This window comes from Solanum lycopersicum, chromosome 5 (assembly GCF_036512215.1).
Source record: "Solanum lycopersicum chromosome 5, SLM_r2.1".
NCBI classification, from domain to species: Eukaryota; Viridiplantae; Streptophyta; class Magnoliopsida; order Solanales; family Solanaceae; genus Solanum; species Solanum lycopersicum.
In genome coordinates, this window is record NC_090804.1 from 20,504,467 (window position 1) to 20,531,291 (window position 26,825).

The 26,825-nt window shown below is 36.8% G+C and overlaps 1 protein-coding gene across 1 annotated transcript in view; it reads left to right on the forward strand.

Moving 5' to 3' along the window:
* The first annotated feature begins 1,875 nt into the window (after nucleotides 1–1,875).
* LOC101262112 (uncharacterized) overlaps nucleotides 1,876–26,825 on the forward strand; it is a 30,693-nt gene continuing 5,743 nt past the window's right edge. Inside the window, exons 1-5 of the mRNA XM_069297959.1 lie at nucleotides 1,876–2,506; nucleotides 12,954–13,192; nucleotides 13,284–13,406; nucleotides 13,602–13,718; nucleotides 13,818–14,000. Of these exons, the coding sequence (XP_069154060.1) occupies nucleotides 2,086–2,506; nucleotides 12,954–13,192; nucleotides 13,284–13,406; nucleotides 13,602–13,718; nucleotides 13,818–14,000 (1,083 nt within the window). The 5' untranslated portion in view covers nucleotides 1,876–2,085. The remainder of the gene's footprint in view (nucleotides 2,507–12,953; nucleotides 13,193–13,283; nucleotides 13,407–13,601; nucleotides 13,719–13,817; nucleotides 14,001–26,825) is intronic.

Below are 26,825 nucleotides of genomic sequence, written 5' to 3' on the forward strand. Positions count from 1 at the left end.
TATACTATCCTGGTATCGGAGCGTGGCACCCGATCCATATACTATCCTGGTGTCGGAACGTGACACTCCGATCCTCATATACTATCCTGGTACCGGAACGTGGCACTCGATCCCCTAATCTCACTACTTTCGTTCATCAAGCCTTCTTTTATACCAAGGCATCATCATTAACAAAGTAGATTAGGGTTTCTTTTCAAGATTTAGGATTCAATAGCTTCATCATGCTTATTATATCACAATTTCATAATCACATTCATGCAAGCATACAATTAAGCATATAGAAGGGTTTTACAATACTACTAATACATATCATTCGCTATTAAGAGTTTACTACGAATAGCATAAAAACCATAACCTACCTCCACCGAAGATTAGTGATCAAGCAAGCAATTTTCTCAAGATTTTGGCTATCTTCTTCGTTTCCCTCTTGTCTCGATCGATCCTCTCTCTCTCTTCTTGTTCTTTCTATTTTCTTTATTCAAACCCTCTTTCTTTTACCCTAATTAGCATATAATTAAGAATAAAAGATGGCAATAATAACCCACTAATTAACTTAAGGTTACCTCTTTTAACCCCCAAGTAATTAGACTTATTAACATTAACCCACTAACTTTATAATTAAAACAGGAATAGTCAAAAACGTCCCTTAAAACATTAAAGAAATCCGACTCAGCCTGGGATTACGCAGCCTGTGACGGCCCGTCGTGCCTGCGACGGTCCGTCCTGCTGCTCCGTCACAGAGTTCAGAGACTGAAATTTAATGAAGAGTCTGTGACAGCCCGTCATGCCTGTGACGGTCCGTCCTGCCACTTCGTCACGAAGTTCAGAGAGTCGATTTCAGTACCCATTTTTCAGAATTTCTAAGTGTTTTGGAACGAGACCCCCTTGACGGTCCGTCGTGGGGTCCATCGTTTCTGCCAGTTTTTCCAGAATCAAAGTCTGCCGCTCAAAAATGACTAAACAGGTCGTTACAGTTTTTCCCAGCAAAAAAATATGAATGGTGGTATCCATTTTTTCCGGCAAAAAAGATGTCAAGATATAATTTTAAATCTGAAAAATTAAAACAATGACAAAAAGAAATATGATAAAACAAACATATTAAGGCTTGAAATGTAAGGAATAAAGTGATGTTTGGATTTATTATTGCCTTGGAATTCTTATGTTAATGGTGGATTGTTATGAAGAAATAGGAGCAGGGGTGGTGCAATTTTGAAAAGGAAGATTTGAAAAGATTGTTATATTTTTTAAAAAAATAATGAGAAAAAAAGTTTGAAAATTTCTGATTAAATGATTCACGCGCTTATTAAGGCGTGAATCTCACTTTTTTGCCACATGTACACAACGTGTTTAAATGGTTCAAATTCAGAACAGTCCAGGTGTTCAATAGGTATAAGTCCTAGTTAAAGTGTTTAATGAAATATGTGGACAACTTTAAGGGGCCGTCTATGACTTAAGCCTTTAATATAAAACCTGGAAACAAAAAAAGTTAACATCACTCTCATTATGTCTTTGGTGAATGAATATTCACAATTGTTTTTTCATTTGGCCCACCATTAGTCATTAATTTTTGTTGTTCACCTGCTCCAAAACTATTGGATTATGCAAGCTCAATAAGCTTTCAGTTCCTCTCAAAAATATTTTTCGCAAATATTTTTCATCTATAATAAGTTAAAATTTTACTTAAAATTAAATTTCTTAAAAATAAAAAAATAATTTCAAATAAAAAAAATAAATTTCACGACTAATATTGTGTTCTTCACCATTGAACGCACTTTACTTTTATCTAATTACGGTTATCTCCACCACACCACATCCAAACTTTTCCACTCCGACTCTTATAGCATATTACGTATATTTTAGTTATTTATGGAACACAAAATAAATATACTGTAAATAACAAATCTATTTATTTTTCGAAAGATCTTTTCAAGAGAAAAGGCATAGCCATACCGAACTCAACACATCCTATGTAAGTGACATTTTTAATTTGTTCACCTATAATTCTTGGTCTTGCTGAATATCTAGAATCATCAAACAAAATAGCTGCAATCACAACCCAACAAGTAGCATGAAGTAAGGGCGTTTATGTCTTTTCATGCCATGAGAATAAGCCGGATCCGGTGGCAAAAGAGCGTGACCGGCGAATTAGCCGGAGCTCAGCCAGCAATGGCGACAGTGTTGCCTTGTACGACGGCGATCGACTGTAGTATAAAATACTCATCTTCCTCTCCACTCAGTTCTGTAGACCTTTCCCGATATTACTCCGTCAAACGACGTCTTCATATAAAAAACTCTTCGTCTTCATTCTCTTGCCATTGCACTCCAACTAGTTCTAATGGTGTTTTGCGATCTATAAAACCAGCTGTTGTTGGTAAAAATGAGGGGCATAGGAAGAAGAATAGGAAACATAGTCTGAAATCGTTGCTAGGAAGACGATCTATGGTACTGTTTGCATCAACGAAGATGAGGAGCATCATTTTGCTCAATGTTACTGCTATGATTTATGGTACGTCTCACAAATTCTACCTTCGTTTTTCTGAATCAAAGCAGCTATTACTGTACTTATTGATGCTGCTGTTTGTGCTTTCTACTGTTAATAATTACTCCTTTCAGTTCAAAAATGCTTTTTGTCTAGGCTATTGTAGAATACAACATTTAACAATAATACTATTGAAAATTTGGTTGCATAAATAAAACATTTAAAAAGATCAAATAGTTTAATGCAATTTGACTTCTTTAAAGTTGTGAAATTGTATAAGAATACAATTCTGTCAACCTTCTAGTGAAGTCTTAAAGTTGAAATAGTGTCTCCAATGGATAGAGAACTAAAATCTCAAGGGATAGCTACTTAAGTGAAATAGCTACTACGACTTCTGCTGTTGATGGTGTTTCTACTGTTATGGGGTGATGCTGGATTGTGCTATATATGGACCTTAAGTTTGAGGGAATCTTATGGATGTGACATGCTAAGAGGCAATTTTATATTGATGTATATGTGGTTATACACATGTGTGGTAGCATTATGTTGCTCTTGCTCCATTCTAGATGTGAACTTGTATGTGATGTTTAAGGCACGGGAGAATATTCAACCTTTAGGCAGTGGAGTTCTGATTTGAAGTTCAGTTTCTTTGTTTAGGGATTGGAATACCTATAACCAGTTGTTGGAAGGGTGATTACTCAACTCTTAGTTTTAGTTTCGTTGCCACATATGTAAATGTCTGAAATAATCAAAACATATTCAAACAAGTGGTCATGAACTTCAAAGTTACCAATTTCAAAAAAAGAAAAAGAATAAAAAGTGGGTCATGAACTTAACTAGTAACTTGATGTTTTATATCCGATGGACCCTCAAATATGCATTTTGATCTATAAATGGCACAAACATATTGAATACGGAAATTATTACGCACAGTTCCAATTCATGAAGTATTTTCCATCAGAATGTTCTACTTTTTCCATTTTATGCATGCATCCTTGTACTCGTGCAAAATTAGAAAACTTGCATCATTTATACTCTATGTTGGGTCAAGCCACAAGGAATTTCCTTATTCATTCTTTTGGTAAAAAAGATGAATAGGAAGTAACATTAGAAATTTAGAAAATTTCCTTCTTCATTGAATTTCCAATCTATACAGTGCATTCTATTTATACAACTGAATGATTAAGATAAATTATAAATAGAAAACTATTTACAATTGACACCACGTGCCCATTCCTAGTTTGGGTATGCTTAGTTAATCTTGTATAAATTTAGAGAACAAAAATGTATACACTACATTTTCTTCTCTACATCCAATTGTTTCTAGAATGTACTGGAGTCCTTAAGTGACTGCCACGTGGTTTCGATTTGTGGAATGGATGGTTTGGATTAACTCATGTTGCTTCGAAATGAAGACATGTTAGAAAGAAAAGACAGAAGAACTTCAAAGCTACAGAGTGTAGCTGTAGAGTTGTAGCTGCAAATTGCTATAGAATTTTCTGACTGGAATGACTTAGGGAAGGTCAAACTCATTGCTTATGTTCCACGTGTGACTTTCACAATTCAATTTGAGGTACAGGTGATATACGAAACAAAGGAGGTGAAAGAGATTGATTGTATGGAGTAGAAGGTGAATAAGATTGATTGTGAGGTATATAGAAAAGTTTGAGTAGAAGGAAGAGATCATAAGAATATTGCTCCTTACTGCGAAATAAGTTTCTTTTAGACCCATTAGATTTTGGATCAGTTGACAATAGAGGGTAGAGGTCACTGGAGTTCCATGCATTATGATTATTGCCTAATACCCTCTATGGATCCCTCTTGGAGTAGAGTACACTTTCAATGATGTTTTTCGAGGGAGAGCTCAAAAGCGAATAGATCACCATATCATGGCACATACTCCATGTTTTAAATTAAGAAGATGTAGCAACAGGTTTAATGATTGCTTTTCGTCAATATCACCAATTTTGTTTTCATGCGATAAGTGCTACAAAAATGGCCCAACAACAGCCTTGATAACCTTTTCCACCAAAGATAGACTTGACAAGTACAATTCCACGTGAGTTGGATGCGTGAAGAAAGTAAGGGTAAGTAGAATCAATGATGGCCACTTGACGCGACGAATGAGCTTCTTTTTTTTTTCCAAAAGAGGGTGCCATTGATGAAAGGTTGAACGGAGAAAGGAAAAAGAAGATGGGTAGGGAGGTAGTAGCTCTATTTTTTTGACTATAATGGAAGGGTTCCCTTGCATTTTAAAGTACGATTTTTCTCGGTTTACTATTTTTCTCTTCTTAATGAATTCAAGTGTGATTTGCAATGGTTGAGTAAGTTAAAATTTCAGTGGAATTGGAACACCCCTTTTTTGGAATGTTAAATTACTATAATACTCCTACTTAAAACACTCAATTTAGTATGTCTTTTATATTTTATATATATTTGTATTTATTTATATTGTATTAAAAGTGACAACTCTAATAATACAACAATAACTAAGCAATGAATTATAGGGAGGGAGGAGAACGTATATTTAAAAGGTGTAATTATGAGATTTTAGGAGTGACTTTTTATCATTACGCATCACAATTAATTTAAAAGGAGAAAAAGTCAAAAAAGGAGAAAAAAAGATAAATGTAGTCGGAGGCTATAGTGAACTGCCACATCTCCTTATCTATTCCTAATCTTTATATGATAAATAAATATGAATGTTTTGGGATGATGATTTCACAACTTTCAGTATGTATACAGTTAGTAATCATAAGAAAATTTACATCCATTATTCATAGATATTTATATTTTTTTTAGAATATAGAAACTTATACTTTATTATTTTATTTAGGCGAAATAGTTTGATGGACCCTTATACTTGTATGCATTTGTATTCTGAATTCGAACAATTGCAACGAAATCAAAGACGAAATTTGAGAATAAAAAATTGTTAGGTTTGCTCACTCTTGAACACTCAAACTTAAGGAATTCTTGCAACCTCTTAATCACTAGACTAAACCTTTCATTTTTATCAAGAGGTGTCAATACTTGTATATATATTTATTCAACCAAAATTTGATCATTATATACAATGTAATTTTCCTGCAAAGATGCGTAGCTTGACACCTTGGCAAGGTGGTTCCGCTCCTGCTCCTACTCAACACTTTGTTAACTAAACCCTTGAAGTCATTAAGATTCAATGTTTTAAACCCTTTTCTTGTTAGATCACTGTGTGTGTAATCCTACGTCTTGCACGTGTAATTCCATGTCCAATGACATGCAATAAATTAAATGTTAAGAAAATAAAGAACAATAAATATTTAACTTTTGTAAATTTTAAAATAGTCATGTTCTTCAATCTTCATATATATGCTCACAATTTGAGCATCAAATTCATGTCGGATAGATGGAATTCTTCTTTTTTTTTTGACTTGAAATTTTAACTACAAGTTCACTAACACAATTCCAAATAGCCCCAATCACAAATTTGAATTAATTTCATAAATTCATAAACCCATTTGTTGTTCTTCAAGCTTTCTCAAGCTCGATGTAGATTTCAACTTTTTCAATACCTAGTAGCCACCATCACCCTTTATGTTAATCCATATCATACCTAACCTCCTTTTTGAATCCAACTGACACAAATAATGGTTTCAACTATTAAAATAAAAAACACTAAGGATTTAAAAAAATGGGGGCTGAAAAAAGAAATTAGGGGCGGGATTTTGATTTTTTGCAATGAAGAGAGTGGGATGAAGAATAATAATAATAATAAGAGAGTGTATGGTGGGTGATATCTAAGAAAAAGAAGAGAATGAGTGTGGTGGGTGATTTTGATGAAGAAAAAGAGAAGAATGTTTAGGGTTAGGTATGAGAAGAGTGACGGAGAAGAAGAGAAATTGGGGTGGGGGACGGGGGTGGGGTGGAGAGGGCTAGTGAAGAAATAATTTTTTTGATTAAAAATTGAGTTTTCTAAAATTATAATGTTTTTGTATATAATATAGTGTATTTATGCCTTGGAAGCGAGTGTATTCACACATTTTTCCAACTAAGTAATATTTATATATTATGCCACATAGGTTTGGTAAATGGCCAGAGGGGTTTCAAATTTTGTGTTTCAATAAGTTTAAGGGTCCAGTTAACTAAGTATAGAGTAAGATGGTTCAAATACAAACTCATACAATTACAAGGGTCCATCGGTCCATGATTATTTACTTAATCTATTGGTTTTATAATATTGACATTATTTTACAAAATAGTGTACTACATGATTTGATGATATATATATATACACATACATACATACATATACATATATATATATATATACATATATATATATATATATATATATTTTTTTTTTTGAAATTGGCAAAATTGTATTCATCAGCATTAAGGATATGCTGGCCACCTCCAAAAGTGAGCAATTACAAGCTTCCTATCAACTCTACATCTTCTATACAAAGTAGTTTAAACCAAAGAAGTAGAGTTCCAATACAATTCCATTTTACTTTATGTATGGAATTGGACCTATCTTTAAAGCATTTCCCATTTCTTTCCTTCCATATTGACCACCATATACATGATGGTATTAATCTCCACCATCTCTTTTGACTTTTACTTCCTCCCCTCATAATCTAGCAACTCAAAAGATCCGATGTGTGCTCTGGCATTGTCCAGCTAGTGATTGTCTTGTTGAGGAAAAGGTTCCATAGCTGAGTGGTGAACTTACAATTTTAAAATAGATGCTTATTGGTTATCCCTGTTCTGTTGCAAAGAAAACACCTGGGAACTAGTTGTCTACCTTTCTTTTGTAAGACATCTTGTGTAAGACGAGCTCTCCTAATCACTCACCAAGTAAAACCTTTCACTTTGGCGGGCATGACACTCTTCCAGAAGTACTTCCAAGGATATTGTGTTCCCCTAGTCATCTCATGTATTCCGTTGTTATATGCACTTTTGACTGAGAAACCCCATCCGTGCTTAGCTTCCACAAGACCCTGTCTGTTGCTGCTGGGGTAATGGAAATTCCACCTAAAGTTCCTAGCAGAGCTACCACCCTCTCTATTTCCCAATCATTAAGCATTCTCCTAAATGATATGTTCCATCCCTGCTCTATCCAACAATCACACACTCTATCTTCAGGATTCTCACAAATGAGGAATAGATCTGGGAAAAGATCCTTGAGAGAGGCTTAATTAACCCATCCACCCTTCCAAAATTTTGTTTTGTTTCCATTCCCCACTTTGAGATATAGGTTTGCTTCCATCTGTGGCCAAAGATTTCTGATTGTTCTCCACACACCCACACCATAAGGTTCAGAAACATTCTCTGTACACCAGGGGTTTATTTCGCCGTACTTCGCTACTATAATCTCCTTCCATAGTGCTCTTTCCTCAGCAGTGTATCTCCACAGTCACTTCATCAATAAAACTCTCATTTTGCAACCTCAAATTTCTGATTCCCAGCCCACCTCTTTCTTTGCTGAGAAGCACAGTCTTCCAGTTTACTAGACAATAAACTTTCCCTTCTATATTTCCATGCCACAGAAAGTTCCTCCTTAGCCTGTCTAACTTTTCCACAACTTTTGCTGGGATTGGAAATAAAGACATCACATGGTGGGTAAGGAATCTAGAACAGAATTTATCAATATATACACACACACAAAATTGCTTCTAGAAATGTTGGAGTCCTTAAGTGAGTACCACTTGTTTCCAATTATTGAATGGAGAAGGCCTGGATGAACCATGTGGCTAATTTACTATTGAAAGTAGCCTTTGCTGATTGAGACTTTGAGATTGAGAGTTCATCTTCAGCATTCATTCTTTCATCTCTTTTCCGGGCAAGGTTCATTCAACTTCTTCAATTTAGGATAACCCTTTCGATTCCAGTGTAGCGCTTTTACACCAAAAAAATTGATTAATGAAAGATGGGAGATACAAAGAAGAATGAACTTCATCATAATCTGCAAAGTGGGATTCGGATCCTGCAATACAATTAATGGATAATTTTTCATTTCATGTGTAAACTTCAGTTGTAGATCATCTGTATTGACAAACTACAATTAATTCATTTTATTGAACTTCGACTCATTTTATTGTTAAATTGAACCTTAACTCTTTTTTTGTTGATAAACTGAACCTCAACTCTTTTATTATCAATTTACACAGTGTATCCACTTTTTTACGTGTGGGACTACTATAAGTAGCAAGTATTAGCTGCGCTAGTGATAGTGAAATTTGAATTGGTTATGTGTTGGCTTGATATCGCAATGAGTTTTAGGCAATTAACTTACCTACTTGCCATTGCCTTATGGCTCATAAGTAAATTAAAAATAAAAACCTCATACCTTTTTCTAGCTTGTGACATAAAGAAGGAAGGGAAAAAGGGAGCTAGTTTTGGTGGAAGAGAAGTAAAAGAGAGATTTATGTTGTACGTCCTGTCTAATCTGTAAGGTCTTAAAATATTTGTATGTGCTGAAGAGTCTCACATCAGCTGAAAAGGGTGGTCTCCTTATATGGTCTTGGGTAATCCTTCTCGCATGATCTCACTTTTGAGGTTGAGCTAGGTCCAAAATTCATTTCTAAACATGATATGAAAACATGACCCATTTTAGTTCTTGTTTACCAATGTTGAGCCTCAATATAAAATTGTCCTCACTCTAAATGTCCAACCTGGCTTGAGGTGGGGGTGTTGGGGAGTCCTTCACCGGATGCAAAAGGGATGAGTGGTCTCTTTATGTGATTTTGGGCAATCCTTCCCTCGTGAGGTAACTTTTGAAGTTGAGTAAGGTCTAAGATTCACTTTTTAACACCATGGAAGTGCGGGCGCATGGTGCATGTCATATTCGGTCAATGCTATTCAGATACTTTGACCAAGGTCCAGAATAAATTTTGGAAAAAGATTGAGAATTCAAAAAACTCAGCCACCTGAGATGGATGAACTTCGACAGCATTTTGATAGAGAGGGAGTAGGAATGAGCTAGGGTTGAGGTTTTGGTGTATTTTGTAGAGGCAGCGGCAGTATGATTAAATTGAGAATATAAAACTTGGGTTTTACAGAGATTTTTCGAAATGTCTTGTTTACCCTTTCTGGGCCTCCATGTTTCAACTAAAATTATTTTAACATCTGGGCCTAACCACTTCTTGTAACATTTTACCTTTCATGGGCCTAATGTTTCTATTTTAACATTTGGTCCTATTGATTCTTTTATGTATCACTTACGAACATGAAAGAATGAATGATTAAATTTGTTACGAAATATCTTCAAATTATAAAATATCTTTATAACTCTATCTTTCTAATGTTGAATGTTTTAGCCGAATCCTCGCATTCGTATATGTTAAAGTGTAACTGTCTAACCATCACATCTAAAAGCTTAAGCTTTTGGAGAGATCACACTTTTATTATATAATGATATTCCCAACGCGCCCCCTCACGTGCATGCATGATTCTTTTTCATGGGTCAAACACGTGAATTCTTTTTAATTTGGGTTGTGGTGAGATTCAATCTCAGAACCTCTGCCTGCTCTGATACCATGTTTAAGTGTGTAACCATCTCATCTAAAAGCTTAAGCTTTTAGAGAGGTCACACTTTTCTTATTTAATGATATTCTCAACCGTATCTATACACACATTATTACTCCTGATTTTTAAAATTTAAATTTTGCTGAATCTAACTCTCGGATTCGCCCGTCTCAGTTCTTAGATACCTACACCCGAGTCTGAGCAACATAGGTTTTTCCTCATCCCTTCCACATATTTTTTGAGAATGATAACTTTTTTTCCTATTTATCTACAGCTATACTACATCAAAGTAGCCCCCTCCAAAAGTATTACATACTAGACTGACTCCATGTGTGCTTTTTGTCACAAATAGTCTATAACATCAAAGTTCTTCTGCCTATACTAAAACCTCTTTCTGTTTACACCAAAAATAATTAAGAGCTATAATTCATCTTAAAATTCTGCAAATTGTTCTTGCCCTCAAAACATCTTTGATTCCTTTCTTTCCACATTGTGCACCATATACAAGCTAGGACAATCCTTTATCTCTCCTCCTTAATTGTAGTATTGCCTATATTGATCCAACATTTTAGGAGTTGTGCTATGTTTCTTGGTTTCACCCAAGTGATCTTCCTAAGGTTGCTGAATATTCTCCATAATTGATCTGTCCATTTGCAATGCAGAAAGAGATGGTTGACTGTCTCTGTCTGTTCCTCACACAAATAGCATCTTGAGCATAGTTGGAACTTCCTCTTCTTTATATTTTCTTGTGTTAGCACTGCTCCCTTTGCTAGTAACCAGGCGAAGCAGTTTACCTTGTATGGGATTTTAGGTTTCCATATCATCTGCCATGGCCAGAGCTCCATCCTGTCATTTGAATTTGAACGATTGAGATCTTTGTAAGCTGAATTGACAGTGAAAGCCCCTTTGCTGCCGATCTTCCACACAACCTTGTCTTCTTCCCTAGTTAGATTACTAAATTGTGCCATTGTATCATGGAAGGCCACTATGTTCCCCATCTTCCAATCATTTAAATTCCTCCTAAGATGTAAGTTCCACCCCGGTCCTGTCCATATTTCAGCCACAGTTGCATTGTGTTGCAAGCAGTGCATATAAGTCTGGGAATAATTGTTTCAGGGTTCTTTGGGCTATCCATCTGTCCTCCCAAAATGACACCTTCATTCCATTACCCACCTAGAATCTGATTCTAGAACGAAACAGAGACCAAAGATTTCTTACTGTTCTCCAGATACCACGTTCATATGGTGTAGTTACCATCTTTGTCATCCACCTATTCTCCATTTCATATTTTGCCCTAATCACCTCTCTCCAAAGCATATTCTCTCCTGTCATAAACTTCCAAAGCCATTTCAGCATTAGGCTTTTGTTTTGTTTCTTCATGTTCCTAATCCCCGTCCCCCCCTCTTTCTTGTTTTTTATGACCTCTTCCCACTTGACTAGATGAAACTTCTTTTTGTCTTCATTTCCCTGCCAAAAGAAATTTCTTCTCAAAGCATCTATCCTCTGTATGACCTTGTCTGGTGCTGGGAACACAGACATCATATAAGCAGGTATTGCATCTAGCACACTATTAACCATGGTTAATCTACCACCCCTAGACAGATATTGGCTCTTCCAGTTGGTTAGCTTCTTTTCTCATTTGTCTATCACTCCATTCCAGATCCCTATTGATTTGCTTTCCCCCCCCCCCCCCCCCCCCCCCCCAATGGCATACAATCCCTTCCGCATTTTCAAAAAGAACATAGTCAATGATAGGAACTTAGAAGTGTTTAAAGAAGTCCCCATATAGAGATCTAGAGATATAGTTTGCTGTAAAGCGAGTTTGATTGTTGAAAGTAACGAGACCACATTAAACCAAAATCATTGATCTCAGACTAGGGAAAAAATGGAAAATAAATCATTTCTGTGAGTTCTCATTGCTTTGTGTAGGCGACCAAGTAGGACAATGAAATGAAGTAGGTCCATTTCCTTTCCTTTCTATTGATTGAGACCTAGTCTCTCTCTTTGGTCTGTAGCCTTGGGTTATACACTTTTCCTTAAGACAGAAGTTTTGCCCACTTCAAAAACATGTATTCCGTCGAAGGCAAAGAGGTTTTCAGTAACCCTAGAGCTAGTTCAACTTGAAGACTGTCCTCTCTATATGGAATCCCCAGCAGTCCACAAAAGAAGGCAGTACCAAAAAACCTAGCATAAGGAAGGGGATAGACGATGTAATTGTAGAAAGAATCAAAATGAAAGTTGAGGATAATTCTTTTTTGACCTATATTCCTGATTACGAATCAAGAAGCCTTTATCACCAAGAGTGAGTTCTTCCTTTCATGAAATTAAGGAAATAAAATGTTTTTCATCTTGTCTTAGGTATGTAATTTGAAATTAAAATATAGATAATGTAGTTTTATATGGTTCTCTATCTCCCGAAAATCCATTTTAGTTAAAAATTTATGTGAGAAACAGTAAGATCTGATAATCAATCTTATCCGATCTTTTATACAGAATTTCAACGTTTGGTGAGTCGAGGGTCTTTCGGAAACGGCCTATCTACCTCCACGAGGTAGTAGTACAATCTGTGTACATTCTACCCTTCCCAACCCATTTAGTGGGATTCATGGGGTATGTTGTTGTTGTTAACAACCTCTGGTGAGATTTATATGCTCAACCTCAGTTTTAGTTAACTTGGGGACTTTAATGAAGGCTTGGGGGACATGCATCAGATATTGGTTATATTGGATTACTGATCTTGCAGAATGGCCATAAGGCCAAAACATTACTGATTTGCAGAACAGCCATCAGGCCAAAACATACTTCCTTCTCTAAGCTTCAGATGTTAGTGACATCTTAGAAGGTGAGGAAATATTGCTGACGTTGCTAAGTTGTAGTATATTGTATGCTAAGTTGTAGCATACTGTCTTCACCTTTTGGAATGACATTTTCATGGTTGCTGACTTGTTTGTCCACATTGCAGCTAGTAATATTTCTGTAGTCAAAGAAATTGAAGGAGTTGTTGATCCTGGCATCTTCAATGTTGTACGCTTTGCTTCTGCAGCAATACCCTTTGTACCTTTTGTACTCCGAACGAATGATTCTCGGACCCGTAATACAGGGATGGAGTTGGGTTTTTGGGTAAGCTTAGGCTACCTTATGCAAGCAATTGGATTGCTCACATCTGATGCTGGACGAGCTTCTTTTCTTTCTATGCTCACAGTAAGAGCATTTTCCTGAATTCATAATTTGATAATAAAGTATCTCCTGTTGCCGATGGTTCCTCCTTGCTGACTCCTGGTAAACTGATCAGATTATTGTGGTTCCTTTGCTTGATGGCATGTTAGGATCCATTATTCCTGCACGCACCTGGTTTGGAGCTCTCATGTCGATGATTGGAGTTGTGATGTTGGAATCTAGTGGCTCACCTCCATGTGTGAGTTCTTGTAAAATTCCCTAGTTGTCAATTCCACATATGCTTGTGATATGATTACCAAATAGTTAAAAAAAATTTGTCAACTATAAATAAATAGTTTTAAGCTTTATTATTCAAAAGTTGTTATTAGGCTGTTTGTTTCCTAACAAACTATGTCCATGTAAAAGTGTTCACCTGTATATATGAACATCTCAGGTTGGAGATTTGTTAAACTTCTTAAGTGCACTCTTTTTTGGGGTTCATATGCTACGAACTGAGCATATATCACGATGTACTAGTAAAGAGAACTTTATACCGCTCCTTGGCTATGAGGTTTGTTAAGGAATCGTGCATAACCTATCTTTCATCTTCTCGTTCGCCACTGTGATTTAAGTCTAAGTTCCCACATAATGTCTATATCTATTTCTTCAGATGTTGGTTGTTGCTCTTGTATCAACTTTGTGGTACTTTATTGGAGGCGCATTTTTCGGTACTCTAGCACTAAATCCGTCAGACTGGACATGGCCAACATTCTGGAGTTCAACATTGTCATTTCCCTGGATACCTGCTCTTTACACTGGCTTATTTTCAACTGGGTTATGTCTATGGATAGAGGTACACTTCTCTGTTTGCCTAAAAAGATATTCTTTAAGGTACTTTAAATAGTTGTAAATGAGAGCTGGCCTAAGGCTTTTCACGTTTGACTTCACCAAGTTTCAAATATTATGGCTTGAGGTCCAATGAAGATGGCGTTATGAACACTGATCCTTGTTGTCTTCTTCTTTTTTGTGTATGATATACTAAGTTGCTCGGACTCTTCACTTTTGGTGCCGCACCCGTGTCGTCACGACATGGGTGTGGGATCCGTGTCCAATTTGGTCAATCAATTTACTTTGACCGAAATCAATGGAGAAAGTCTGGACAATTTTAATGATTTCTATAATCAATACAAAAGCTAAGATGAAATTGAAAAAAATGGAATACCTTTTATATAGAAATTTCTATGTCACTCATTTTCCTTTAATCTCCTTCATCTCCTCAAGTTCTTGACATAATATCTCATAATTTAGGTTTTATAACTCTATTTTTAGATATTTTAATTATATTTAGGTGAATCCCCGCACCATATCCACACATGGATCCATATCCCCAAATCTTAAAAAATAGATCATGAAGGATCCGACCTCTAGATCTGCACCCGTTTTGGACACCCGCACTCGAGTTCGATATATATATATATATATATATATATATATATATATTACTTAAAGCATGAACAAGAAAAAGTTGAAAGTTGAATTACAGTTTTACCCCTTCTATAAATTAAATTGTTATAAAATATTTAAATATTTGATTGTATAAATTTAATTAAAAGGTTAATGACTTTTAGACTTCTAAAGATTAATTTCTAATCAAATATCTAATTAATTAATATTTATCATCTATAATCTATATGTATATAATAATTATATAAAGAAAATTAAAAAAAAGTTTTTACGTAAACTGCTATATTTTTCCTCTTCTTATAACTTTTTCCTTAACCCCTCTCATGAATAATATAATTTATGTGGATAAAGTATTATCCTTTATGATAAATAACGAAATTTAATAATTTAAAGGATGCAAATCTGCAAAATGGAGACACGTTAATAATGTCCTCTCAATTATTATTAAAGAATGACTCTATCTTCACAAATTTAAATTCATTAACGCTTAATTACGTGATAAGAATTTTAGTTTTTCTTTCTACATGGTTTGCTAATTTTAATTTTCTTTTTCATATTCTTCATTTATTTATTATTATTTGTTAATTACTTATTCAACTTTTTTACTCTTATTATTTGTAACTCTCATCTTTTCATATTCATAACCTCCAAATATTTAAACTAAAACTTTAAGATATCTTTTGATATTCCTTCTATTCTATCTATATAAATTCAACTTTTTTAATCTCATGAAACCCCTACCAAGATTATTAGGCTATCATTTTTATTCTATAGTTAAAGTAGATGAAGAAGGTTCTTGACTTTTGATAGGATATGAAAGGAGTCGATAAGAACTCAGAGAGTTATGTTCTAATTTTGTACTTATTATTTCATCTATACATACATTAGTGTTATAAGAATAATGCCTACATTGGATCTTTTCTTAAATCTGTTTCTTTTTGTCTTTTTTTTTCCTCCATCAGACTTCTTAATTTAGTTTTGTTTATGAATGTTTTATTGCATAAGTCTTTATTTTTATTTCGTAATTGTTACATTTTATTATTCATTACAATTTATATATATATTTCCATGAAATTTTTGTCATTGTAACGTATCTATAAAAATTCACATGGAACACACGTGGGAAGCACGTCCTCAGAAACTAGTATATATATATATATATAAAAGTGGCTTCCATGATTCTGGCATTTGTTTTGATGTGAAGGTGGATATGCTGTAACAGTAGTTTGCTCTGGTCAAAATGGTTTATGACACTAAAGTATACATTTCACTATATAAAAGGTGGTAGCTTGCCTACCGAACTGGGCCAAGCATGAGTGGAAGAGACTGAGAGGTCAGATTGCAAAAGCTCCCGTTGGTGTATTCTTACACTATAATGTAGATACTCTAGAAAGATATTTTGGATTTGGTATGGTTAAGAGTCAAGACGGTAACAGAGTTTAAACTTTGTATATCACTAGATATACATTTTCAGATGCTGATTTAAATAGTTGAGTTGAGTAAGCTGGTAGCTTGCATACTTATTGAGCCAACTATCCTTTTCATGAATGGGTAGCAGCTCTAGGTAATGTACATATTTGATACAAGTGTTTGAAGACATAATTAAGTAATTATAAATTAATTCTCTAACAACTTGAACTTTTAGAGGAGATGGTTACACAAACATGTTATCAGAGAAGACAAATGCTCAATTCAAGGCTCATTGCCATCCATTATCAAAAAAGAATTTCCACATTCTTGGCCCAAGAAAATGAGTTAGGCCCGCACATGAAGAGGTTGTTGAGAATGTGATTAACTAATCTCTCTCTTACATTTTAAGCGTTTAAATAGGACAATCTGATAGAAACTAAGATGAAACGATATGAGAATGAAACTTTACTGGATAAATGAAGTGCAAGAATCTTAAACGCTGCATTAACCAATGACTATGTCCATATGGGGTGGACAAATCTCCAGTTACAAAGATAATTATAGTACTTTTCTTCTGCATAATTCTCCCAAATACTTAATTATTTTAAACATAAAAATAACTCCTAATAGACAGAGAGAAGCAGTTACTGCTATAGATAACTGCTGCTTATAATAACTTCTGCTTATAACTACAATAGATAACTGCTGCTTATACATTTTATTCTATTTAAAATATAGAAATTAAGATAGATTATCTAACTGATCTGCAATGAGATCATAGTTCTCTCAACTCTAGCTTCTTCAAGGGAACGGTCAACCCATTGAACTAACAGTCCAAATAAAAAGCACCAGTTTCTTTGACCTGTCGATGCGCAAGAATGTTGGCAGGAGATATGGCGAGTTCCAATCATCAGTAAGAGGAAGAGGGGCTGGTGGTATAAAAGCTTGTTGACCATGAGCTGGATGGAGCAAAGATACATGAAAAATCAGATGGACTTTGGAGGAAGCAGGAAGCTCCAGGTCATATGCTTATAGGTCCAACACGTCATACAATATTATATGGTCCGAAAAATCGAGGTGACAATTTATTGCACAATGAGCCAAAGAACGTCGAGGTAAGCTGAACACGTAGAAAGACAATCTCTAACTTGAAAGGTAACATCTTGACGATGAGAATTAGCTTGTTGTTACATTCGAGTTTGAGCCTTTACAAGGTTATCCTTGAAAATTTTCAGCATGGCATCACGATTCAAAAGTTCTTCATAAACAAAAGGAGAAATGGATGGAGGGTCTCTACCATAAGCAACCTTGAATGGGGTAGTCTGTAGATGAGTAGAAAATTCTGCCCATGGTAAATAATGATTCCATGTATGAGGCTTCTCCATAACAAAGCATCATAAATACGATTCCAAGCATCTATTAACCACCTCTGTGTGTCCATCAGATCGTGGATGGTTAGATGCACCCATTCTTAGCTCCTGCGAGAAGTCACAGAGAAAGACAACATTTTTTTTTTTTGATAATGGTAACTTTACTTCTATATATCCACAGGTATACTACAACCATAGCGTAGTACCCCTTCAAAAGTTTTACAACTTACAACTTGTGATTCAGTTCTGTGCCTTAAAAAAGTTAAAAGCATCAAATATCTTCTGTTTGAATAAGTAGTTTTTGCTCACACCAAAACTAATAAAGGCCTAAACAATTCATTTCAAGATTCTGAATGTTGTTTTGAGTCCCCTCAAAGCACCTTTTGTTCCTCTCAATCCAGATTGACCACCAAATACATGCTGCGACGATCTTCCATTTTTCTTCCTTCTTGCTCACATTACCATCAATATTCCAGCATCTTAGGACGTCTGCAATGCTTCCAGGTTTCACCCAACTAATCCCTTTCCAATTGATGAACATCCTCCAAAGATGATCTGCCCATTTGCAGTGCAAAAAAAGATGGTTGATTGTCTCAGCTTGTTCCCCACATAAAAAACAGTCAGCGGTTAGTTAGTGACCCCTTTTGTTCAGGTTATCATGAGTTAACACTGCTTCGTTGGCCAGAAGCCAGATGAAACAGTTAACTTTGTTGGGAATTTTTGGTTTCCATATCATCTTCCAAGGCCAATCTCTTTCATTCACCACTTCTACATTTAGCTCCCTATATCCAGATTTGACAGAAAAAATTCCCTTACTGTTTCTGTTCCAGTCTAGTCTGTCCAATTCGTCAGTCAGATTATTGAAACTTGCTACTGAGTTATAGAATTCTATTGTCCTCCCAATCTCCCAATCATTCAAATATCTCCTTAGATATAGATTCCATCCTTGTCCAGTCCACATCATGGCAACTGTGGCTTCTTGTTGCTGGCTTAGAATGTATAGTTCCGGATGTTGTTGTTTCATTGTTAAAGCCCTGCCCACCTTGTCATGCCAAAAAGAGGTTTTCTGCCCATTTCCTATCCTCGCCTTAGTTCTGCTCTGCATCTTTGGCAAAGATTCCTAATAGCTCTCCAGACTGAACATCCATAAGGTGTTATGATATTCTTAGTCATCCAATTATCTTCCATACCATACTTTGCAAGAATGGCTTCTTTCCACAACATTCCTTCTTCAGTAGCAAATTTCCACAACCATTTCATCATCAGGCTTTGATTCTTCTTTTTCATAATCCTGATACTTAGACCTCCTGCTTTCTTGTTCACTAACAGCTCCTCCCACTTGACTAGGTGATATTTCTTCTTATCTTCATTCCCCTGCCATACAAAATTCCTTCTCAGGACATCTATTTTCTTGCTGACACTAGCAGGCATTGGGAAAGTGGACATCAAATAGGAAGGCAATGTGTCTAATAACTGTTTACTAGGGTTAGTCTGCCTCCCCTGGAGAGGTGTTGACTCTTCCAATTTGTAAGCCTCTTTGTACATTTTTCCACCACCCCGTTCCAAATTGTTGCGGATTTACTTTTAGCTCCCAAAGGCATTCCAGGATATGTGGTTGGAAGTTCCCCTACTCTTCCTCCTAATTTACTTGCTAGAGTATCTGTCTCACTGACTGTGTTGATAGGATATATAAAACTTTTATATGTAACCCAGATACTGCTGCAAAAATTATGAAGATGACCCTTAGTATCAGAACTTGTTCCTCCTTTGTTTCACAAAATACTAAGGTGTCATCTGCATACTGTAAGTGTGTTACTTCTAAACTGTTTGTTTCGCTCATCTGGAAACCTTTAATCCACATTTTCTGTCTTGCTTTATTCAGTAGATTGCTCATGCCCTCCGTTGCCATTATGAACAAAAATGGAGACAAGGGATCACCCTGTCTCAAACCTCTCTGCGATGAAAAGAATCCATTGGGTTCCCTGTTAATTAGCACTGAGAATTTAACTGTGCTAATGCAACGCTCTATCCACTTGATCCACCCAAATGCAAACCCCATCTTCTCCATTAGCTTCAGGAGAAAATTCCAATTCAACTGGTCATATGCCTTATGAATGTCCAGTTTGCACATAATTCCCGGTTTCTTGCTTCTGTCTAGAATCTGCACACTCATTTGCTATTAAGATTGCATCCATTATTTGTCTCCCTTGATGAAAGCCATTTGTTGTCGGCCTACTAGACCATGGAATATGGATCACTTTCTTTAATCTTTTTGCTAATAACTTTGCTATGATCTTGTACACTCCCCCAATCAAGCTTATGGGTCTGTAATCATTGGCTACTCCGCCCTCACTTTTTTTGGAATCAGCGCCACAAATGTAGCATTCAGGCTTTTTTTTTAAAAAAAAAAGCTTTCTCATGGAAATTCTGCATTGTAGCTACCAGATCCACTTTGATTGTTTCCCAGCATTGTTTGAAGAACTCCATAGAATAACCATCAGGTCCGGGGGGCTTATTTCCAACACATGCTTTGATTCTTTCCTAAACTTCTTGGGACCCAAACAGAGCCATCAATGCTAGATTATCCTCAACACTTATCCTAGGACAGTTCTCCATTTTAAGTTGTGGTCTCCATTCCTCAGATTCTGTGCATAATCTTTCATAATATAAGACTATCTCTTTTTTCACCTCTCTTGGATCCTCCACCATTACCCCCCAGACCCCCAACCCCCAACTTTCAACTTATCTATGGTGTTAAGTCTCCAGTGGATATTTGCAGTTTTGTGGAAAGCTTGTGTTTCTACCCCCCTCTTTTAGCCAAGTTGCCCTAGACCGCTGTCTCCATGCAATCTCTTTTTTTTTTAGCTATATCTTCAAATTCCCCTATGAGTGCTATCCTGGATATTATCTCTTCCTCCTTCAAGACTCTGCATTCCTGAATTCTTTCTATTGCTTCTAGTTGTGATAGAACATGTTGTTTTTGAACCCCCAAGTTTCCCTGCCTTGTCTTACTCCATCCTTCAATTTTACCTTTAGAGCTTTCAGTTTTGCCATTAGGATATAGTCAGGGCTGCCCTCGTACTTAAAAGAATCCCACCACTCCTTTACTCTTTCCTTGAAGCCTTCAGTTTGCAACCACCAGTTCTCGAACTTGAAATAAGACTTTGATGCTTTCCACTCTCCACATTGCAACATAATGGGAGTGTGATCTGAAGTGATTCTCTGTAGAACGTACTGCTTAATGTATCTGAAGCTATCATCCATCTCATTTGAGATGAGTATTCTATCAAATCTTGCTGCACTGTTATGGCTATCTCCTTTCTTCCATGTATACTTCTCTTCTTTCAAATCCAAATCTACAAGTTCCATGTCCTCAATGAACTCTGAGAAGTCAGTCATGGCTTTGTTGATTCTTCTGCAATTCTTCTTTTTTGATGGATGCCTAGTTGTGTTGAAGTTCCCACATAAAATCCAAGGACCTCAAAAAAGAGACCCCTAGCAGCCCCCATTTTCCCCCAAGTTTCCTCTCTTTCTTGTCTATGATTTGGAGCATATATGCCTATTAGGTGCCATTTTAAGTCTTGTGTTTTCCCTACAAGACTACAAGAAACCGAAAAAATTCCCATGCTGCTCAGTTTCCCTTCCCAGTTTCTTTTATCCAACATTATCACAATGCCTCCTCTAGTCCCGCTAGCTTCCAAATGAACATAATCTACCCACTTATTCCCCTAAATATCTCTAACAGCTTCTGTGATGTCCCCGCTCAGTTTGGTCTCTTGCAGACAAACAACATCTGCCTTCCACTTCTTCGTTATTGTCCTTATGAGAGCCCTCTTCTTGCCACAGTTAAAACCCCTCACATTCCATGTCACAACCTTCATCATCATTGATCATTGATTGCTAGATATCCCCCTGTACTTCTAGTTACATGGCTCCAAAAACGACTATCTGGTTCCAACCCTTTTAGTTCATACATCCCCTTCTTCTTTACAGTATCATGTGTCCCCTTGTTTAGTGACTTCTTGTTGTCCACTTTCAAGAATAACTCCTTCGCCTTTTGTTCATGACTTTTAAAGTCTACCCCAAGCTCTGTACTCAGTTGGATTATGTACTGCTGAATCCACTCCTCAGTAGTAACTTCGTGTGCACTACCCCCACCAAACAAAAGATTCTCTGTTGGAATTTACATATTTAGAGGAATTGCATCCTCCTCCACTGTCTCTGTTGTATCAGTCTGATCTTTTATCTGCCTGCCTGCCAAGTCTCCTCCCTTTTGCAATGTCTGGTTTTCCATTACTGGTTGTTCAACCTGGTCCAGAGAAATAGTCGTAACAGCCTTCTTTTTGTGTTGTATCTTTTTGTTTACTGAAAATATTCAATTTAATTGGTCTTAAATGGCCCGTTTGTTCAACTCTTCTAATAGAAGGCATAATACATATATTAGATCCTAAACTTGACTTCAAATTTTAACTTTGACATTCAACTTTCATAATGTACAAATAGACACTTTAACTATCCAGCTTTTAAATAAATAAACAGATGAGTCCTACATATCACAATACACGTAGAACACCATGTAGGACAAAAAATGATAAGTAGGATGACATGTAGGACATTTGCGTTTGTTTGTTCAACTTTATACAAGTTTAAGTGTCTATTTGTGCACACCCAAAGTTGAAGGGCATAAATGTGATTCGAAGCCAAGTTAAAGGGCATATTTATGTATTATGCCCTAATAGAACCCGCCACTGCCCATATTGGGCCCTTTTCTTTCCCCTGCTGCCCACTTGAAATTGAATTTGAAATTAATCCACTTTTTGAAGTTCCCACGTGTCCCCCCCCCCCCTCCCCCTCCCCCCTATATCTGTTGGACTTTTATCAACCCTAATTAGGGTTTCTAACCTCCCATTAACCTCTAGTCCGAAGCTTTATTTCTCTCTCTCCTTCATCACTTTCTCGGATTTGACGGTGACCGGTGACTCCACCCAGATCGGAATTGCGTATACATAACCATCACTAGTCAGTTCTATCTCTCTAGAAACTTTCTTCCCGTCTCCATGGATCTTGATTTGAGCCCAATGAAGATGGTTCTTAAGAGTTGTTTCCTCCTCTGTTTTGATGAAACCGCCGCACCGGTCGCCGATCTGCTTGAACATCTTATTCGACCACATATTTAGTGGTAACCCTAAGATTCTTATCCACACCCAGTCCCTCCTTACCTCTTCTGCCCATCATCCCGTGGTTGGCTTCCACCAACTAAGCTCCAGCTTCATCTTTTTCGAGATCCACTCTCCAGATTGGACATGTTCCACTATTTTCTTTGAGGGGAGTTCAAAGAGGAATTGTCCATCATTCATTGCGAAAACATTAACTCCAAGGGCATTCTTCCAAGTGTTGCAGGCCCACCTCCTCACATCATTTAGAGTTGGCAGTTCCTGTGTTGCCTGAAACTTGCCGACTAAACATCTGCTTAGAAGGTCCTTTTCTCCGGCTGTTGAACCTCCGACGATCCTTATATTATCATGGCTTGTGTGTAGCAATGCCTTCTTTGAAGCATCAGTTCTCCACCTGTTGTTGGAGCATGCCTCTTTGAATGATGAGTTAAACTTGGGCACCATTGATGTCTGAATCTGCTGTACTCTCTGGCTCGTATACGAACTTTGCCACTGTATGTGCTATGTTCCCCCACCCCCCTTTGTCTATGCTCTCTGGTGTAATAATGACTGATTTACTTTGACCTTGAATAGCAATAAAGCTTATGTATCTACCATTCTCATTGTACATAAGTGTGCAAAAGAATTCAGAGAAGTGATCCTTCATTCTCCATTTACTGTATTTCCCTGCACGCCTGAAGCTTTAATAAATACCGCCACCGACCACTTTAAAACTTTAAGGCTGATCGTAACACTCCGCATTAATTTCCTGCTGCGTTCCACCCATTCATACCAAGAATCTGCCCCCGAGCTGCATTTAGTGATATCGAATGACTTGAATCCTGCATTGTAATATATAATGTTGCCCTCCATTACTCAGTGTCCGGCACTATTGCCGGAAAAAGAGCCCAGAAGGCAGCCTAAACTATAGTACAAGCTTTTAACTCCTACGTCTTGTAAAATGTTCCTGAGAGCATTTTTTTAGAGTTCATTTCCAAAAGTACTTTCGGAAAGCACAGAGAAAGATACGATATCAATTAGATAGGACTGAATGAGGATGTCGTGAAGACGCATAACTTCTCCGCAAAAAAAAACATTAGCAACAATTTTGCCAGTATATGGGTGAGAAAGTGGGACGAAATGAGAATACTTGCTGAGACGGTCTATGATAGCCAAAATTGTATCAAAACCACCAGATTTGGGAAGTCCTACAATGAAGACAACTGAGACATCTTTCCAATATTCTATCTGGTATAGGCAACAGTTATAGAAGTCCAGCAGGTCCTACAACTTGGTATTTGGCTTGTTGACAAACCAAACAATTCTGAACAAGGATCTTAACATCATGCTTCATTCTTAGCCCAAAAAAGTTGGAGGAAAGGTGCTTCAAGGTTTTCAAATATCCTCACAAATCTGCATTAATAACCCTGTTAACCCAGGAAATCCACATAACTCCTTCGCATTGATTGGTACCGGCCACTCCAAGACAGCTTGAACTTTATCCTGATCTACACCAACCCCCTTTTTTGAAATCACATGACCCAAAAAAGAAATGTGGATTTGCCCAATAAAGCAATTAGAAGTTTTTGCATTGAAACGATTATCTTTGAGAAGTTGGAGAGCTAGTTGCAAGTGCCTGATATGTTGCTCAAAGGTCTGACTGTATACCAAGATGTTGTCAAAGAATACATGAATGAATTTGTGCAGATGTGGTCTTAACAAATCATTCATAGCACATTGAGACGTAGAAGGAGCATTAGTGAGACCAAAGGGCATAACATTTCCTTTGTAAGGGGAGAGTCTCACTTTTTTTTATGTTTTCCTAGAATTTGTAATGGGAGGAATACTTTCTTCTTAGGTGCTTAGGTTTTAGGTTTGATTTCTTGAATAGGGGGAAGAGTTGGTAACTTCAACAAGTTAACTTAGGGGTAAGAGTTGGTAACTTCAGCAAGTTAACTAACTCATAACCATCATAAGACCGGAGGTAAGGTTTATGTCCCCCTCTTTGCATCTTGCTTACTTCTATTTATGTTAAGGCCTGGGGTTGTTGCTCACCACCTGAACCCCTCAAGGATCGTTATTAAAAAAAGGGCATAACAGTGAATTCATAATGACCAGTGTGCAAACAAAAGCAGTTTTATGAATGTATGTGGAATTGACACGTATCAGGTGGTAACTAGAATGCAAATTAATCTTCAAAAAATAGGTGCTCATGCAACTTATCAAGAAGCTCATCAATATTTGGAATTGAATACTTGTATGTTATAGTGATTTGGTTAGAGACCTCTATAATCAATTCTCATACGCCAAGTATTGTCCTTTTTCTTGACGATAAGGACAGGGCTAAACAGACTGGAACTTTACCTTATAAAACCTTTTTGAAGTTATTCAGAGATTTGTTTTTCAATTTCTGATTTTGTAAGTACGGATAACGGTAGGGGCGGATATTGGGTGGTTATGAGTTAGGAATCAAAGGGATGGAGTGGAGTGTTGATGAAGTGGTGGTAGGGCAGTGGGTTATTCAAAAATTGATTCAAACTTATGAAGCAAGCTTTAAATGTCAATGGGTAGAGACTTACCTGAAGTATTATCAGCTTCCTTGGAGAAATATTGGAAAGCAACTGGTGCATATGATTCTTGTGGAATCCTTGAAGCTTATATCACTTCCCATTTAAATAATAGTCAAAAACATCGCATTCAAGTAACTTTGGATTGTATTTAAAGAATACGCCACTTAATTCAAGCACCAAATTTGCTTCTCCAACAAAGAAAGGATAAAATCTTGATCAATAGTTAATTTAGGGAATTTCACAACATGATATTGTCATAGACGGTTGCAACTTATGATATCACGCCAATCCGAACTCAAAGTAGGGCACAACGTCATCAAGCAACTGTCATTCTTCAACAATTTTTTGAGAAATAAAATTGTGGGATGGCCTACTATCAACCAGAAGCAGCACCTTGCGTGTTGTTAAAGAATGACAAAAGTCCCACATCGGTGGTTAATTAGATGGGTGGACTCCTTATAAGGCTTGAGCAATCCTCCTTCTTTTGAGCTAGCTTTTGGGTGTGAGTTAGACCTATTTAGAGTTATGGGAGATAATAGAGGACTTGGTATTTTGGGAGTTCCAATGTGTGGTGCAGCAAAAGAAATATAACAATTATCAAGAGAAAGTAGTCATTGTAGTCTTTCTACCGGAATTTTACCTTCACTTGGTGCAAGAAGTAATAGAAGAGTCCAACTTAAAAGATTTATTATTTCACCTTATGATCGACAATACAGGTTATGGTAGACATTTCTGGTTGTGCTGGTTGTTTACACTTCCTGGGTGTGTCCTTTTGAGTTTGGCTTTATAGGAAAACCAGTAGAACCACTCGCTAAGAGGGACAAATTAGTCAATGGATTTTTTTTTGCGATTGATATCATTCTTACCTTCTTCGTAGCTTTCTTGGACAGAACCACTTATCTACTAGTCGACGAACACAAAAAGATTGCTTGGAAGTATATGAGTACTTGGTTCTTATTTGATGTCATATCAACAATCCCTTCAGAACTTGCTGTGAAGATTTCCCCAAAACCTTTGTGGATGCGGCCTAAGGCCCGAGATCCGATGACCAACCACCCTGTTCTTGTCGAATGTGGTACTCGACTTGCGAACGTGGAGGCCAAAATCATTGGCCACCATGAATTCAGCTTGAGGCGCGAATGTGAAGAAGACTAGGTGTCTCGCTTGAACTGGTGCAACAATGCACAAAATCCCCGATGGGGTGCTCCAAATTTGTTCAAGGCACTGTGCATGCAAATGAAATATGCTATCTCACCAAATTTGACATTCCATATTCAACTGAAATGTTGAAACTTCCCACGAAGTTTGTCTCAACAAAATGTAGGCCCCACAACCAGATTCTATTTCAAGCCAAAATCCATAAGGTGACTTGATGTGAGCCCAGAAGACTCAGGATGTGTATCAAAGGTCTTTCCATACGAAACTAGACGTTCCTTGAGATAAAACCCAAACGAATGACTAGACGACCAAATCGTCAGTCCTAGCAAGTCATGAATGACCTGGGATCACTATAGAAAATCTCTCAAGAGCGAAAAGAACCATATTACAGAGAAGCAAACTCTTCTGCGGATTCTATAGCCAGCACCACCCTTTCTGGTTTGCAATTGTAAAATGGAGGAAATGACCTAGAGGGTCATTATATTCCGTAATTTAAGTTCCCTTGAAGTTTTATCGTTTTGCTTGTTGTGTTACCTAGAAAGGCATGGAATGA